This window comes from Curcuma longa, unplaced genomic scaffold, assembly GCF_044706935.1.
Source record: "Curcuma longa cultivar G26 ecotype Majalengka, Jawa Barat unplaced genomic scaffold, ITB_CL_G26_1.1 utg509_np1212_2302976_RagTag, whole genome shotgun sequence".
Classification (NCBI taxonomy): domain Eukaryota; kingdom Viridiplantae; phylum Streptophyta; class Magnoliopsida; order Zingiberales; family Zingiberaceae; genus Curcuma; species Curcuma longa.
This window is the reverse complement of record NW_027435603.1, coordinates 1,479,342-1,496,827: the sequence shown is the minus strand read 5'-3', so window position 1 is coordinate 1,496,827 and position 17,486 is coordinate 1,479,342. Positions and strand designations below refer to the sequence as shown.

The window sequence follows — 17,486 nt, the reverse complement described above, 5'->3', positions numbered from 1 at the left end:
AGAACAATTATCTGAAGAAAAAATTTAGCGTAGCATTGTTGTGAAATAGTCGTTGAACTTAATTTACTAAATGCATCTTTCAGCAGCTAAATTGTCTGTTTCATCGTCATTAGCTTTTATTTCAAAAAAATAGTCATTTATATGAACAAGTATCGAATAATAATTTCAATAATATTCAACTATTATATATTTATATATATTTATATATATATATATAATTATATAGTTTTAAGCTAAATAAATTGCTAGAAACTCAGTAAATTATTCCTCATTTTCAATTTTTTGCCATTAACTCAAATCACTGTAGGTAGACAAATAACAGTGCAGTTCGCGAGTTCAATTTTTTTTCATGTAATAATTAATCTAAGAAATTACACCTTTTTAAAATTAGAAAAAAAATTAAATATTATACAATGTATAAGCTTCCTGAGAAAATTTAAATTTAAATTATATGTAAATAATTATATTTAATATATTTTAAATCATGCACCGCCGCCTTTGCAAAATTTTCAAATTGCTCCGCAGAGTTTAGAAATGGCTAAAGGTTACACTTCTTTGGCCTTCTAATCTAAAATCAAGCCCTGATTGATGATCCCGCTTCAATCCTCTTTAATTTCTCTGTACAGTTCTATTATGTTGATATTCTTTAATTTCTCTTTACAGTTCTATTATGTTGATATTGATTAGTTGATTGAATTCACATGGGTCATTAAGCTGTTGTTGTTCTGCCTTATCATATCAACAACTATCTCTTCCTTTTCCTCTATATCATCAATCAATTGCTGCAAATAAGTTGATTGTCTATTTGACTCATCCACAAGCACAATACATTTTATTTACTAATTGATTAGCTTGAATCGACTATCATCAACTCAACCATTATCAATCCACTATAATTCTTCATCAGTCGACTACTGTTTAATAGTAATATTTTATTCATTGGTTGATGCACTTGAATCAACTCAGATCACTAGAATTCATCATCATATATTTTTCACAATATGCATATATCTATTTTTCAGGCGACGATGCACTTCTGCGCATGGAACAAACATGATGTGCCCCTGTGTATGTATCTTTGGATATCCGAGCTGAAACCAAAGCAATGTTCTCCTCCAGCCAGCAATCTGAAGCCGGCAAGCAGAAACTCCATTCTTAAACAACCCAAGGTAGGTAGGAGATGCTTCTGCTTCTCTAAACGGGCATTCGAATGCTCTCCGGATGGTAGCCAGTACCATAGTCGGATATATAAGGATGAAGATCCTTTTGGATCAAACTCTGGCGCACAACCCTTGCACTTGACATGATTTATAAGGTGGAGGCAACAATGTTTTGTCAAAAAATGCACCTTCCTCCTCCGGTTGGATCATGGGGAGGGTTGAATCCAACACACTATCAGGAATTGCATCTAATGTTTCTTCAAGAAACGACTTGATTGTCTGCATAAATTTCAAGTATATATTATTGAAACATTTACATAGATGATAAAAGGATACAAGTAACATGGAATAAAGCAAGGTTTAATAAATTTTAACTCTAGTAAAAAATATGCAAAATGTAATGGAACTTCTAATACCCATCATCTAAAAATCTATTGAGAATGAAAGATTCCTATGTTCGATTGTAATAATGAAATTTCCCCCTATTCATAAAAAAAATAATTGTTCCTTATCAATGTACTAAAAGGTGTTTTCAAGTGGTCGCTGGTAGGCACTTGACCCACAACTATATCCTTGATTAATCAAAACAAATTTATATCCAAAAAAGAACATGATTAGTTATAATTAGTGTCATGCTACAATATTAAAGTGTATATAAAATAACAATGTCAAATGAACCTACAACTTATAAAAAAATCAAGTTTTTCTTAAGATCCTTCTAGAGCAATGTCATTTGAAAGGGACACCTAAGGGCAGCTCAGTAACTAGGCAAAGTGGTCTCTTAGCAAAACCATCACCTGGACCACCTCCAAGACAATGTTTCTTAAGGGCAGCTCGGTGCACAAAGCTCCGGTCCCAAAGAAAGGTCGGACTATATTGGATCCATTGTATGCAGCCTTAGTGCAAGAAGTTGTTTTACGACTCGAATTTGTGACCACAAGGTCATATGACAACAACTTGACCATTACATTAAGGCTCTCCTTCTTCCTTATTCTATATCTATTATATTTTTCAATTCTATTCAACCCTCAAAAATCATGAATAAGCAAAGCTACTATAACAAAGCAAGCGGACAAACATGGGCCAAATCTCTTTAGTTCGAGTTTGCTGACATCAACTCTTGATCCTCATTTGCACCTGACTTGCACTAATAAGAGCTTCTCCTCCGCTAATGTTCATATTTTGCATCTTCCACAACAAACCAACCTTAAGTCCACCAGATTTGTGTAACATTTTTGTCAAATTTGGCGTATTTGTCATCCCTACTGCCCTCTCCATCTGCTCTTGGCGCCGGAAAAAAGTGCTGACCACAAGCACCTCACCTCTACCTCCTCTGACCTCTCACCAAGAGACTCTTTTCACAACTACACAAAGATCTCATGGTACCAAGAGAGATCAACAACAGGAAGTTCCATCATCGACCTAGCCTCCACTACAGTAGTTTAGATCCAGCTCCTACATGCACTCTTCGCCCTTTTGTGCCTATGTTCTCCTCTACCTTAAGCATGTTTCCTGAAAAAGAAAAAACAAAGAAAACTAGGAACCAGAAAGGTAGGTGAAGAAAACTCATAGGAAAAGAATTATGACTGTTTCCATGAGGTTAGAAAAAAAGGGAGGGAAAAATTTTAAAAATTTATTTATTAAAATTATTAATCAAAAATATATTTGAAAAGAAGAAATTGTTTTATTTTTCTTTTTTAAGTTCAGATTTAAACTTCATTGCATGCAAAAGTGAGCTTTTCGTCTAAACTTTCATCCAAATGAAACGAAAACAATATAGAGGAAAATTGGAGAAAGTCAAAAGTCATTGCATGAAAGGGAAACAAGCTCAACATATGTAAAAAAATGAAAAATTGTGAAGTCAGAAGCCATTGTATGAGACCAAACAATCATCTACAGATACTTTCAAAACTTTACTGTTGTACTTCTGGTGTGGTTTGGCCATTAGATCTCTTACTGAAATGTGTGTACGTAACGATAAGGCATTTTATACAAAACGGCCTAGTTTGACAATGTCAGCATAGAACATGATGAAACACAATAAACACGTAAATTTAGTTTCCAATTTGAGTACATTTGTTGGAAAGTAGTGAATCTAATATAAGTCAAGTTTAAAGAAGTTTTGCTGGAAATGTACCTACACTGTTCAGTAAAAACATGAGAAGAGCAAGTAGCCAGCCTTAATCATTCTTAGACCTATTCCTTTCTAATAGCAAAATAGAATGAGACAAAGGAGAGTATGGAGAAAGATATTATTTGTTATTTTGGCAATTCAGAACAATCTACCATTTAGCCAGGAGGGTACAGGAAAAAAAACTTGAAACTTATTGGAAGTCGTTCTGTAAAAATCATATGACTGCTACCTTATAAAACAATCATTCAATATTTTAGTTACAAGTGGCAGCTAGGCTCATCTGTGGCTTGACACAACACGCACATAATAGGTCATCTCTGACAGCCCATAAGCAAACGGATTGCATCATAGAGGTCTATGCTCAATACAAAGGCTTGTGGGACATGGACTAAGTCCAGCTCGCCATTTTTATGTAAAAAATTATGTTAATTACCAATACTGAATATTTTATATAAAATTATCATTTTAATAGCATTTATTCTAGTTTTTAGATTTTTATTAATTTTTTAGTAACTTTAAAAAATAATTTTAAATAGTAAAAAAATCAAATTTGGAGGGACACCACCTAAGCCAGGGCTTGAGTTGGGTCTAGCCTAACACAAGTCTTCTAGGGTTGGCATGGTCAGCCTGTTGACACCACTAACTTTAATCTATGATGACAAGGGAGGAAAGGAAAAAAAAACAAAAGAAAATAGGAAATGATATAGTATGGAGCTAAATAGATATTTCTCGACCAGACTTTTATGCTATTGTATGAGAAAAGGGCAAAAGAAAAGGATGCATGAAATTACATGGTCGAAGAAACAAGAGAATAAAGGGCAAAAGAATAGAGGAAAAAATATATATAAGACATCTAATAAGAGTACTATCTGAGATATCTGATATTTTAGTAAGGATAAGTGAAAATCTAGGGAAAAAGTAATGTTACATTATCAGTTATCCAAGCAAATCAACTTTTTCACTCAAAAATATAGATATAAATCATGCATCATTTCCTCAAGTAATAAAAATAAAGATACTTTTTGAAAGGATATGAGTTTGAGTTATAAAATTTAATATTAATTGCAAATTCTCGTGAAAATTTGTTCTCAAAACTAGATGGGCAAATAAAGCAATTATTTGCATACATCTTGGGACATAAGAGTTCTCCACTTACAATGCAATGCCGCATAGCATTATCAGCTTTACGTTTCCAAAGACCATTTCCAGGTTCAGAGTGGAACAAGTGTAGTAATGGCTGAACAATTGTCACCAAGAAACATGATTAGAATTGGCATTAGTGACTGAAAGATGCAAACATGAATAGCATGCCTTAGTAGATAAAGTAAGAGTTTTAGTAAAGAAAACATGTCAAAAATGTTGTTCTAAGATGTTTGATAATTAGATTAATTATTAGTATTTCAAAAATTAAAAAAAAATCTAGCATAGAAATACCTGAAAAACACTCAATTATCTAATATCAAATAGTAGCAAAAAATATTTAGTAGAATTTAGCTCATTAAACATATTTAATATACTATAAAGAAAAGCACCGGTAGTTATATAACATATTATTTTTCAATGTTATTATTGATTAATAGCATTTAAAAAAATAGTCTCTTGCAATGTAGGATAAGGCTATGTATAATAGACTTAATGTGATCCGACCCTCCCCTTCCCCGAGACCTGTATTCGTGCACCTGGCTGCCCTTTTTAGCATTTAAAAAAAAAACTTCATTATACTTCATCCATTTTAAGAGTGTATGTTAATAAAAAACAATCATTGAATTCTACTGCTGGTTTCATGTTCAAGTGAAACAAAGGAACGGGAATGGTCATTCAACTTCAAATTCATCATAGCATGTTCGTCTCAACTGGGTTATCCCTCCACTGAGCTTTATACAAGCATATATCATTAGCTCCATTCCAAATTCATTTTCCAAAATGCAATTCATCCTATGAACTTGATGTCCATTCACTAAAAATTGAGTAATAAGTCTTTGGATACAATACCATATCTTCATCTTAACCTCCCATTTCAGGCACTATCAGTGCCTACTTTTTAAGAAGCCTATAGCAGGCGGAGCTGGACCTTATCATTGTGCTGATCAAGCAAGAAGCACAAGACAAAGCAGGACGACAAGGAGAAAACAGAACACAGATGAATTGATACAGCAATTTAGGTCTTCACTGAACAAGGAAAAACATTGGATTTTATAACTATGTCAATTACATAATAGCATTAATGAAGAATGGGGTAGCATTGGCACAGAACTGTGACGTCAGAGGAGCAAAATTTTGACTTGACAAGAATGATCCAATCACTTAATGGAAAAGTAATGATTGAGCTGGAAATAACATTGTTGTCCATCTAGAAATGTGATCCAGCTAAACTGAATCAGTTGTTGAACCAGCCAGTTAAATCAGAGTGGCATTGATCCTTAACAAGCAACTAAAATTCGAGCTAACTTCCAACTTATGGAATTCTGAACTTCAAATAGAATTTAACTACCAAGGAATTGGCATTTGACCATTTTCTAGTAACAATGTATATTTATCAGAAACTTCAAAATTTCATTACTATTCAACACCAGAAACACGCTTCTCATTCAAGACCCTAAACAACATCATATTGGATTTAATGCAGTTAGCACCAGAAGGCCAAAACTTTCTAATATAGAGAAACCAAATTATCAAGGAAATGCATTGCCTTAGTTAAATGGAAATTATCACAAAAAATTAGTTTCTTTCCCTTATATTGGGCATCCAAATTATCATCCTGTCACCATCGTTAAAAAGACCAAAGATGCTCTGATCCCTCTTCCTGCTGCACAAAATTCAACTCTAGTGACATCTGACCATCTGCTACATATTTGTAGATCGGATTGGAGTACAGGTATGGCCAATAATCTAATTAGGATATTGTTTATTTGAATTGAACTTAAATGAAATTTATTTAATTATGGTCTGATTGGATTTGTATGGGGTCGGTTTGGCATGATGACGATCAAAGATAGGAGGCAACAATGTTTAGCTCAAGCAACTTGGAGATCAATATGGGATCAAATCAGAGGCATTTTGTTTCTCCTTAACGTAAGATTAATCATATTAAGGTGTATACCTGAGGATGGTGAGTGATAGCAGGTATGGGTTAACTATACCTCTCAGAGAATTTCAGGTGAATCAACTTGTGTCAAAGAATTGTGATTGCAGGTAGGACCTATGACTCCTCTTCTTGATCTCAGGGTTATAGTGTTGATTTGGTACTGTGAGGATTGTGTGTGCTGAACTTACCAATTTGGGATTTCAAGCAACAACTGACATTGGTTATACTTGTAAGTGTGTGTATTAATATGTTGATAACTTTGGGGGAAATTATTTGGGTTAGTTTCCTTGTAGTCCTTTCTGCCTATATATATTAAGTTATTGTCATTTTACATAAACATCCTTGTAAGTAAATATATTCATAAATAGTCACATCTTTCCTTTGACGAAATGGCAATCAATCTCTATATTCAACCTGAGTTACATAGAGCTGTCATTTCAATTGATGCAGCATTCTTTAAGTCCGCTCTCTTTTTTCTTTAACCCACCTACCATACCCAATGCAACAGTTCAAGTGCTTCTCACACCTACTTCATTATCTATTCCACCATCTTTTAAATGCATAAACATGTGTCAATCAGCAATTCGAGATTTTTAAATAATTGTATGTTGGAATACTACAAGGTTAAGGTGCTATTAGAAGAATATGCAAATGCCTGGTAAATAAATAGGTCAAGCAACATGGAAACATTATGACTATTTAACAACAAAGATACAAGGAATCAGAATCATCAAATGATAAGACAAGCAACTAAAGAAATTCATTCACCAAGCTAGAGAAACACAATACTAGGTTGTCCTAATTCCAAATGGGTTGATTGGCATCAATCTGCAAGATCAACTAAACGATTAAATTCTCACTAATTCAGATCCAGAATGACAGAAATGTGTCACCTTTTGGTTTTCAGTTAATTTACTCTTCAGCTATAGTTTTTGCCTTGACATAATCTTCAATAGATGATTAGCATGCAAATATAAGTTCACCAGTACTATACAAAGTGTTATATCTATAACTTGCAAGCTGAAAACAAGCTGCTGAACAAAGTTTACCAACCTTTACTATTTGTCTAATATTTGGCTTGTTTGGTCCATATTTACCAAGTTCAGAATCCCCATATATTTGATATTTTTCAAGTACCTAAATCCATAAATCTGTGAGAAGCAAATAAGTATAAACTAACTACAGAGTTGTACTGAAGCAAATTTCAATACACACTGAATAAAGCAACATTTCTTACCTGACGACGGGAAAAATGTATTCTTGAAGCACTGTATATTTCACTATCAACTTGTCCCAAGGTATTCCATGGACTTAAAACATGCAATCGGACAGAATAAATTGTCAAAGATGAGATGAAAATAAGAAAATGATAATGAACTACATAGAAAGAAAGAGATGTAGTGCTGAGTATTGGTAATGAGAATAGGTTTAATTAATCTAGTTGTAGATTACATAGTCTTACATTTACCTTGTATGTCCTATCTTTTTAGGGTAGTTGAATAATTTTTATATCAATAAATGACTTGTAAATTCCTTCTGGTAATAATAGAAAAAACACAAATTTTCCTCCTCACTTGGTATCCACTTATAAGGGTATTAGGACTTGATTAATCGAAGCTCACCAATGTGCTTAGCATTTGAAAGTCCAAAGGGAAAAATTCACACAGCCTATTCTATCTTAAAGGCAGTTTTCCACCTAATTTGATAATCTCCACCACGTAAGTCAATCTTGGAAAACCTTTGCACCTCTACTATTAAGCATGTCATCTAGTCTAGGTACAAAAACCTATAATGGATGTTGATCCTGCTAATGGCACAATTATCAATATATATACTCCCAAAGTCATCCTTTTGGGGGTTCAATAATGCAGGGCCAACAAAAGGACTCATACTCTCCCTAATAAACTCTTTTTTAAGAGCTATTTGACTTCTCTATTTAGCTCAACACGTTTTTAATATTTCACGTCACAGTATAGATTTGGTTACTATGAACCTGGAACAAAGTCTATAACCATGCACAAGGGTGGTAGATCCTTAAGCAATTCTTCTATGGTTATGTCATGGAATTCACTTAAAATTTTCTTAACCTTAAAAGTAATCCTCTAGTGGACTACTGGTGCAACCTTAATGCCCTACCTTATTACAGCCAACATCACTTTTTAAATTGTAATTGAGTAAGAAGAAGGAATTGACTCCACAGTGTAGGTTTTGGTCCGATCTTGATTAGGTTAGGCCAGGTTGAACTTGACACATACTGGACTTGCAGAGGCACCAATTGAGGATAATATAAAAAGCGAACATGCACTATATTTTTGATGTTGAAACCTACTTCAATAGGAACCAGACACCTCTCAATGTCACAAAGAGATGTTTGGCACCTCTCATGGTCACGAAGATGTTTGGTCTACACATGGTTTAAAATTTCGAGCCATATCGGAGTTTCATTTATAACCAGAACAACACAATTTCGATACCGTATTGTGTCATACCAATATGGTTTCAATATTTTTTAAATTAAAATATATTAATTTAAAATATTTTTTAAAAAATTTTAACCTAAATATTAAAAAATACAAATAAATAATAAATAAATAAAAGAATTTGAAAAAAGAAAAGAAAAACTATGGGATCACGGCGCCCCCGCGATCTGTAGGATTGTGGCGCCCCATAGTGCCGGTGCTGCGGATCGCAGCAACCTGCAATACTCATGGTACTGATATCGGGCAATGGGCAGAACAACAAATTCTGCCCATGCCGCTCGGCACGGTTACAAAATTTTAAACTATGAGTCTACTTATGTAACCTTATAAGGTCTTAGTGTGGTTCTGGTGTGAATTATATCCAAGTATGGACCTTGATGTAAACAACATTCATGCAACCACTAATATCTAGGATGATTTACATGTATGCCATATTTTATGAAGATATTGAAAATTAGTGTGCTTCCACATGTTATAAGAGTTACGACAAGATACATCCGCACTGTGTAGTGCTCCAAACTCTATGTCACTTCCCAGAAGCTTAGAATACACTTTCTCTTGTCAATGAAATGTTCAATTAATATATAGCCAAGACTCCATGTGAACATTTCAACTCTTAGGTCTCTTACAACAACAATTACAGAATATCAAGGTTAGATTGATGGTTAGGCTACTCTAGTCTCCTAGATACCTATGGTTATTTTATACTCATTGGATGGCAGTTCTAGAACAAGTTATACTAGTTGACTTCACAAGTGTATGTGTCCTATACACCCATCAAATGGCTTGATTGCTTGAATATAAGAGAGTTCAGAAACTGCTCGATTTAAACATTCTTATGGTTGAGCTCTCCTATCAACATAGGGGTGAACAACTTGGCATGCAAGATTTCCTCAAGGTCTGGTTAGGGAATGCAATGCATGTGGATGTCTTCAAACTTACTTTGATACTCAATCACATTTAGCAATGCCTATTTAAAATTTAGCCACCTACTATAATAGATTACCAAGTTTAAATTAACACTCTAACTTAGGGTATCAATCCTTAACCAAAACAATATTGATGTCATGAATGATGTGCAAATATACAATGAAGTAGATAGTCTAGGAGGAGGAGAAAACAAAAAGAAAAGAAGAGGCAAGTAGTAGCTTATTTGAATGAGTCAAGTGTTATCCCAATATATCTAGGGAGAAGAAAGCTAAACCAGAAAAAGCTTTCGGTTTGACAACATTCTCACCTCTCATTATCGAAATCCTTATTGAAACCTCACCTTCTCAAGAAAGCTTCATGTGTGCCTAGCCTCCTTGGTAGATATTTTCAATCAGAATTCTCCAACTCACTCCTCGCCACACCTCAAAAGAACTGGGCTCATTCCCAAACAATCAACACAACAATATTTTAATAGTGGTGGTGTACACATATATCAAGTTGTCTACATGATTTAACATAGGAAAGATGTGTTGATCTTTTATGTTATAATGATATTTTCTACGAAGACAGTCCAACTACAGGTTGAATAAACAATGCCTTCAAGTCGTCGATCCTTGCACAAACTCAAACAAATACAATCATTAGTTAGAATGAGTGTACTCATGTGAGACCAATTTGGTCATGTCAAGATTAACACGTATTGGAAATGAAAGAAAACTAAACAAGACATTACTACAAAGATATTATATGGTTTAAAGACTCCACTGCTACACCATTACATATGATGCATTTGGTGTGTTACCCCGAAAGATCCCACTAATTTGCACCGTCACAAGGGGTAATAGGGTAAACCTCTACAAATAAGGATACCTCCTTGACCAAACTAATGGGATTTCACAAATGACCTTATATAAGTTATATATGCACTTATCCCAATAATAAGAACTTCACATCTCCATAAAGATGAGAATGAAGGCTAGGAGAGTAGATTAGCAAGGCTTTAACAAAGATGAAGCCTTCAAAGTTGTTTAAGCTGTTGGAGACTTTTGAGCACCTTAAGCCCAAGAAATCTGTCTTTTTGTGTCCAAAAGTTTTTCAAGAACTTATAAACAAAGGCTCAATTATGGATGCCTTCAGTCAATTGACATGTCAAAATATAGTCGTTGGATGCCAATGGTTTTCTATCCAATCAATTGAATCACAAACAAAAAAAAATTCTGTTTGCCAATAAATCACATCTAGTCGTTTGACCAATTGATTAGCACCTAACACCTTTATTTGTGCACCTACACAATGGTTTGGACTTAGCATAGTGACAAAATACGACTTGGGAGACCATCTCCCAGCCAAAGGTTTTATAACCATCAAGCTCTAGGTAGCTCACCACTATCTAGACAATCATAACACCATACATGCATAAGGATAAAAAACCAAAAGATTATATGCACTTTGCAATCTCTCATGACCTCAAGTGTCCAGTAATCCCCTAACCAAGTCCAGTGTGATAACTTGATTCAAAGCAATACCTCAATCTAAGCCTATAGCTCTCAAGTCTACTGAACTCCTCTCCAAGTCATGATAACAACCTAATCCAAACCAGCTCCAAGGCAAACAAGCTCCATGAGTTCCACAATCACACCTCAATTAACTCTCCATGCTTGGAGTCCTTCAAGTTCCTTCGAAGCTCCACCATTTGATTCAAGCTATTGAGTCATCAAGCATACTATCCCCAAGATTACAACACCAAACACTCAATCTAAGTTTCATGCCCTCGATTCTTCGGAGCTCCTTTAGAACTCCATCACCACTCGATCTAAGCTGTCAAGCCATCAAGCACATGATCTCTACGATCATCAAATCCACAACTCAATCCTATTGAGTCTTGCACACTTGATGCACATATCTAAACACAGACAACATCTAATCTAAATCATATTACAACATATCAAAATGTGATTAAGACCAACCACAAAAAAAACATAGCCCAATATTTTATCTATTATCTAAATAGAAAAGTTCAAATTACAACCCATCCATGATATTATAATATGAGGAAAGCATGCATCAATCCATATTAACTGTTGCCATCAAATATTATTGCTCAAACAAAGTTCAAATACACTTAATCTGCTTTTCCATTTATTAACTTGTCAGTAGTTTATTTACTTATAGTTCCTGTGCACCACAGGGAACTTGTGGTTTGCATCAATATTGGGTTAATTGATTGTGAAATATGAACTGGTCAAGTATTATTTAGAACCTGCACAACCAGTTAAAATTCAATTTACATGCTAAAAACAATATAGAATTTGTAAGATAATTATGAACCTCATCAAGACAATATAAAACAATCAGCAAACTACGACTACTAGTAACAAAAAGAAACGTCTTTGAAAATTAATCAAGTTAAAGGTATTAATCTGATATTAACAGATTCATAACACCAGATGCTCGCATAAACCGATACATGACCAAATCGCATACAACAGATCTGTATATCAAAAAAGAAGAAAAAGGATTTACACAAGCTTGTCTGTAGAAACAATAAATAAATAAACCAAAGAAGTATTGGCAGTGAAACGGGATAAAACATACTTGTTGTATGCAGCACGGCCAACCATCACACTGTGAGCTCCTTCTCTTAAAGATGCTTTAGCCTGTCATTAAAATAAAGGTCTTCAATAAAACATGTGGTTTTATATTTCTTGCACTTAATTGTATTACAAACTTATCATGAGCTTGTGCAATTAAACTTGTGTCCTAAAAAGAGTGATTGGAATGGTAAAATCTCGAAGATCCAATCTGATTGAGAAATGATAATAAGTTTATAACAACTTAATTTGTACCTTGTAAAGAAAAAGGATCAAATGCATCAGATTTACCTGGTTGATGCAAGTAATGCCACCATTTATAGTGAACCGAATTTCAGGGAAGTCACGCAACAAGGCAAAATAGTACTCATATCTGTAAAAAAAATGTACAGGTATATAGAGTTGAAAATGATAAAAATATTATTTCATTCTAAAAGAGACAAATCATACTCATATATAGGACTCCAACGTAATTCTCTTGCTTGCTATTAGTAGGAGCAAGGAAATGAACTGAATTAACCCAATCAACTGAATAATCAAGCCCAGGCTTACTCAGTCAACAAACTAATCAGATTAGGTTGACCCAACCAATTGAACCAAGTTGACCTGACTAACTCAACTGATGAAAAAAAACTGGGTTTATTAATCGCTTAACAGAATGAAAGCGTGTTGATCGAATTGAACTAATCCCCACAAGCTTCATCAGTCGAAACAAGTTGATCAATCAGCTTGCTAGTTAAACAAGATTAATATCATCGTTTAGATTAAATAAAATAGGTTTACTCTCCTTTCCCCATTAACTAAAAGGCTAACCATCAACCCCAAAGAGCTAACTTAATTAACCAATTAGCCCCCTATGATTGATTGAGCTAACTGAATCAACCTGGATGGTCATACAAAACAAACTAAATGATCCTAGCCAGTTGAATTGAGCTGACTGTTCAATCATCCAGATTAATCCAAGCTGACTTGATTTCCCAGCAAATTAAAGTGAATTGGTTGGCCACTATATTGACAAAACCTTTAGAACTATGTCCGCTCATTTGACTCAACTAATCAAACTGAGTTGATCCCATCAAGATGACTAGTTAACCTAGGTATATTGACCTGATTAGTGGAACCAAGTTGACATGATCAATCTTGAAAAGATACCACAAGAATAGTCATAGGTTAGTAACAAACACAAGCTGGACTTTTAAAAATACATTTAAATTCATTTTTGAGTTCTAGCAAATGCTTTATCTTCAACTTTGTTATTGTTCATCCAAATTAGTTTTCACGAGTGAAAACAAAAACAAAATATCTACCTTCAAGCTCCAAGTAGTTGAGAGTAAGATAGCTTGACATGTAACTTTTAGTTTAAGAGTTAAGTGAGATTCCGCAAGACACATAAAGAGTGACATATGCTACTGGCTACCAAATGTCAATTTAAATAGCAAGAAATGGAGACGAATAATTAAAAAAAGTTTGAAGCATATGAAACATTAAAAGGCAAAATATAACACAGTTGACCTATGGATATATTATGCTTATCACCAATCCACATTATTCTTAACATACTTCAGAGGGGGAACCTTCCGATTCTCAGCAGGACTGAGACCACTTAGCAATGCTTTCCTTGCATGTATTATAAAATGTGTAGTAGGAGATTGAGAGACAACAGTATGTATGAAATCACCTGGATAAAAGAAATAATATGCTTTGTGAATAAGGAACATCTGCATGCATATTGACAAGAGGAAAATATATAAAATTATCAAGAATGTCATGCCAATAAGTGAGAAAATTGCCCAAGATAGATTTGTGTTATAAACAACAACAGTTTTCACAGAACAATAAGCAAGAGATAAGTGAAGCACTAAGTCTAATGAGTCGCAGATCAAAAGTGATGACAAGGTTCAACAATCCTTCAAGTAAATCTTAACAAGTGACAAGAACTTAATATAAATATATTTTAACTGTTTCTTCAAATATCTATTTTATCCAACTTCTTAGACAATGTATACGATATGCCAAATATCTCAAGAAGGATTACATTGGCCCTTGTCAATAGTGACCCAACTTGAGAGATGCTATCAGCATCAACTATGATACTGTTTTTGGCAATCATGTTGGACATGAAATTTAACCCTACAGTCACTTGTTGCACTTAATTTGTTTACTTACAAAAATAACATTATAGGAATTAGATAATCAATTTAATTAGAATTTTGCCAAAACAAACTAAAAAAATAACTTAAATTCATTAATCATTATTACGAGTTCATAAGTATGCCAAAGTATGGTAGGTGTTGCACAACAATGTAATAATTCCCACAATTAGCATAGATAGCACGAGATTATTTGTATCAGCTAGTATCGAATATCGATAATTTACCGTAAGGCAAATATGGATCATGTGATCCAACATAGTGCGAGATTTAGGACAATGAGGGCGAGAGTAAGCAATCCATTAATTTGTAGTAATTCAAGCAATATAAATATTCTACTACAAAAATACATCTATGGCTAAAGAATCTTAAGATGATACAATATGTAGTTCAATTGCAGACAGCCATACAATGATGCCCAACAGGAAAATGTTTGACATTGGCATGCATACACTGTCTATGATGACAAAACAAAGCATTTCCTGTATTGCTAAATGTAAGGCATGACTATAAAAAATAAATGAATATCAAAATTTAAGCATTTTGACTTGATTAAGTAGAGAGATAACATATTTTCAAAGAAAATGGAAATCAATAAATGCCTTACAAAGCTCATTGTATGAATCACGATCATCAACTCCTATTCTGCATTTGACACTGACAGGAACATCACAATTGGAAGCAATGGCTGACATAGCATCTCCCACAAACTGTATAACTTTTAAAAAAAAACAGAATTAGAAAGAGAAGAAAGTCTGAATATACTGCAAACTAGAACTACTCAACATCACAAAAAAAATATCAAATTATTATAGTTTCCTTAGGAATAGATTATCAAACCTTTGGATCATACATCAGTCGTGCACCAAAGCAACCATGGCCCGCAACTTTTCCACTAGGGCATCCACAACTAAGAGAATTTCAACAATAATATTTGGGAGGGGTGAAAAGACTGTCAATAAAGAAAACAATTTAACTAAAGAGAAGATGATACGAACTTGAGATTAATTTCATCATATGAGTAAGCATTTGCAAGCTCAGTTGCCTTTGCTAAGTTCTTCAAATTGCTCCCACCAATTTGTAGAACGATTGGGTGTTGTATGGGAGAAAATGCCAAGAACCTATCCTAAAACAATTGAAGATGAATAATTTAAGACCAATAGAATCATTGAATAGTGCTCAAGAAGAAAATCTGTGGTGTTTGAGGGAATATATAAAAATTTGATTCTTAAACCAAGATGAATTAAGACCAACATTTAAATATGAATGAGTATTAAATAGCCTGAGAATTGGACATCTTCTATGAATCCTATGCTTGTCCAGCTCTTTCTGATTCTATTAGGAAGAAACTCTAAAAAAATTTATTTTGCATAAAGAATAGAAATATAAATATCAAAATCTATCTCTAATGATTTTGTCAAATTTAAACAAGTAAATCAATTTCATTTTTTTACCAAGTTATCCTTTTGATGAACAATTGTTTCTGCAACAACCATTTCTGTGTAAAGCCATGCATGTGTTGATATCAACCGAGCAAGTGTCCTATAATGATTGTCTGTCCAGTCCATCATGGGTGCAACACTACAACCAAGGATGGATATGAACTCAGGTATCACAAAGCATCTAAAATAAAATTCAAGAAATATCATTTCTCTTTTTTGGAGCCACACTGCATACCTGAACAACTGTGGAAGAACTTCTCCATTAACGTTTGTGTTGGAATGAGCAAGATGTTTTCCCATAGAAGACTTAAACCTCTTAAATTGATGAGAAAATCCATTCCGTATGATAAAGGATTTTTTTTCATAGGCACAAGTAAGGATGCTATGAGTGAAGAATGCTGCACGAAGATTATTTACCGCAGAGTTCATCACCCAAGAGAAAATTCACAAGCAAATTCCTTGAGGACTGCACAAATCATAGCCAAAGAAAACTTAAGGGATAAAGTATTTAAACAACCCCAGTCTTGACATGTCCTTCAATTTTCCTTATAAAAAACAAGGGAGAATAGCCAGCAAATATCAACTCCTTTAAGTGACAATGAATAAGCTTTAAAGCACACTAGGAACCATTTAAAAAATTATTCAAGCAGAGCACAAACTATAGGACAAGTCAGAAAAAAAAGGACATTTTGATTGTGTCCTAAACTAAAAGATGGGATAGAGTGTAATCACTTGTTATGTTGCCATACCAGCACGGTCCGAGCCAAACCCTACTGGATAAGTTCAAGAACCAGTTTGCGAGCGACTGGCGACGGTGGGAGGAATTGATGGAGTCAATTGCCATTGTTTGTGGTATAGAGGGAGGAAGGAGAGATTTTAGGTGTAAACCGTAGCATAGTCCAAGAATAAGACGGAGGTAAGCAAGAAGTGAAGAGAAGAGAACGAGTTGCGGGGTTAACGAGTAGTTGTCGTGAGGAACGGAAGGACGGGAAGGGAAGAAGAGAAGTAGGTTTTTAAAAAATGAAGAAGAAGAAGAAGAAGAACGCTAATAACTTACTGGTATCCGCTCCGCCGCACTGTCCGTCGGAGCTCCGGCGAGGGAAGGAAGAAATGAAGATTGGGCAAAAATCAAGAGCCCTTTGATTATTAAAAATATTTCAGCAATTTACTATACCGCATTCAAAGTTTCGAAATATCTAAATCACAAATAAATTTTAAAATTATCCCTCCGAAAAAAAGTTTTTTTTATTTTGTAACAATCGATTAAAAATAAATTAATTAAAAATTCTTTTATAATTAAAAAATTATTACTCTGTATTAAATTAATATTTAAGTATAAAAATACATTTAGGATAATTGTCTAAAAAGATGATATATTTAAAAAAAAATTGAACAAAATCAATAAGATAAACATGAGCCATTTAGAAAATTAAAAATTTTATATTTTTAGAAAGAGAAAAGTTCAAGTAACATATTTGTGATATCATCATTAGTTATAATGAGCTTTTGATATT

The 17,486-nt window shown here is 33.8% G+C and overlaps 1 protein-coding gene across 1 annotated transcript; it reads right to left on the bottom strand.

Moving 5' to 3' along the window:
- Nucleotides 1–816: 816 nt before the first annotated feature.
- Nucleotides 817–16,401, bottom strand: LOC141820605 (uncharacterized). Its single transcript, XM_074707948.1, has 12 exons — nucleotides 16,208–16,401; nucleotides 15,985–16,111; nucleotides 15,529–15,656; nucleotides 15,371–15,440; nucleotides 15,138–15,240; nucleotides 13,941–14,058; nucleotides 12,672–12,753; nucleotides 12,385–12,446; nucleotides 7,617–7,689; nucleotides 7,433–7,516; nucleotides 4,451–4,531; nucleotides 817–1,439 (listed from the first exon to the last, which is right to left on the bottom strand). Exons 1-12 carry the CDS (start codon nucleotides 16,399–16,401, stop codon nucleotides 1,272–1,274), a joined length of 1,290 nt encoding a protein of 429 aa, XP_074564049.1. The 3' UTR covers nucleotides 817–1,271.
- Nucleotides 16,402–17,486: the final 1,085 nt, after the last annotated feature.

Excerpts from the sequence above, each read along its gene's own strand:
- LOC141820605 (XM_074707948.1), bottom strand. The coding sequence starts at position 16,401 with ATGAACTCTGCGGTAAATAATCTTCGTGCAGCATTCTTCACTCATAGC. Across the intron at positions 15,441-15,528 it reads TATGATGAAATTAATCTCAA|TTGTGGATGCCCTAGTGGAA; the intron begins GTTCGTATCATC and ends AAATTCTCTTAG. Across the intron at positions 4,532-7,432 it reads ATATTAGACAAATAGTAAAG|CCATTACTACACTTGTTCCA; the intron begins GTTGGTAAACTT and ends ACAATTGTTCAG.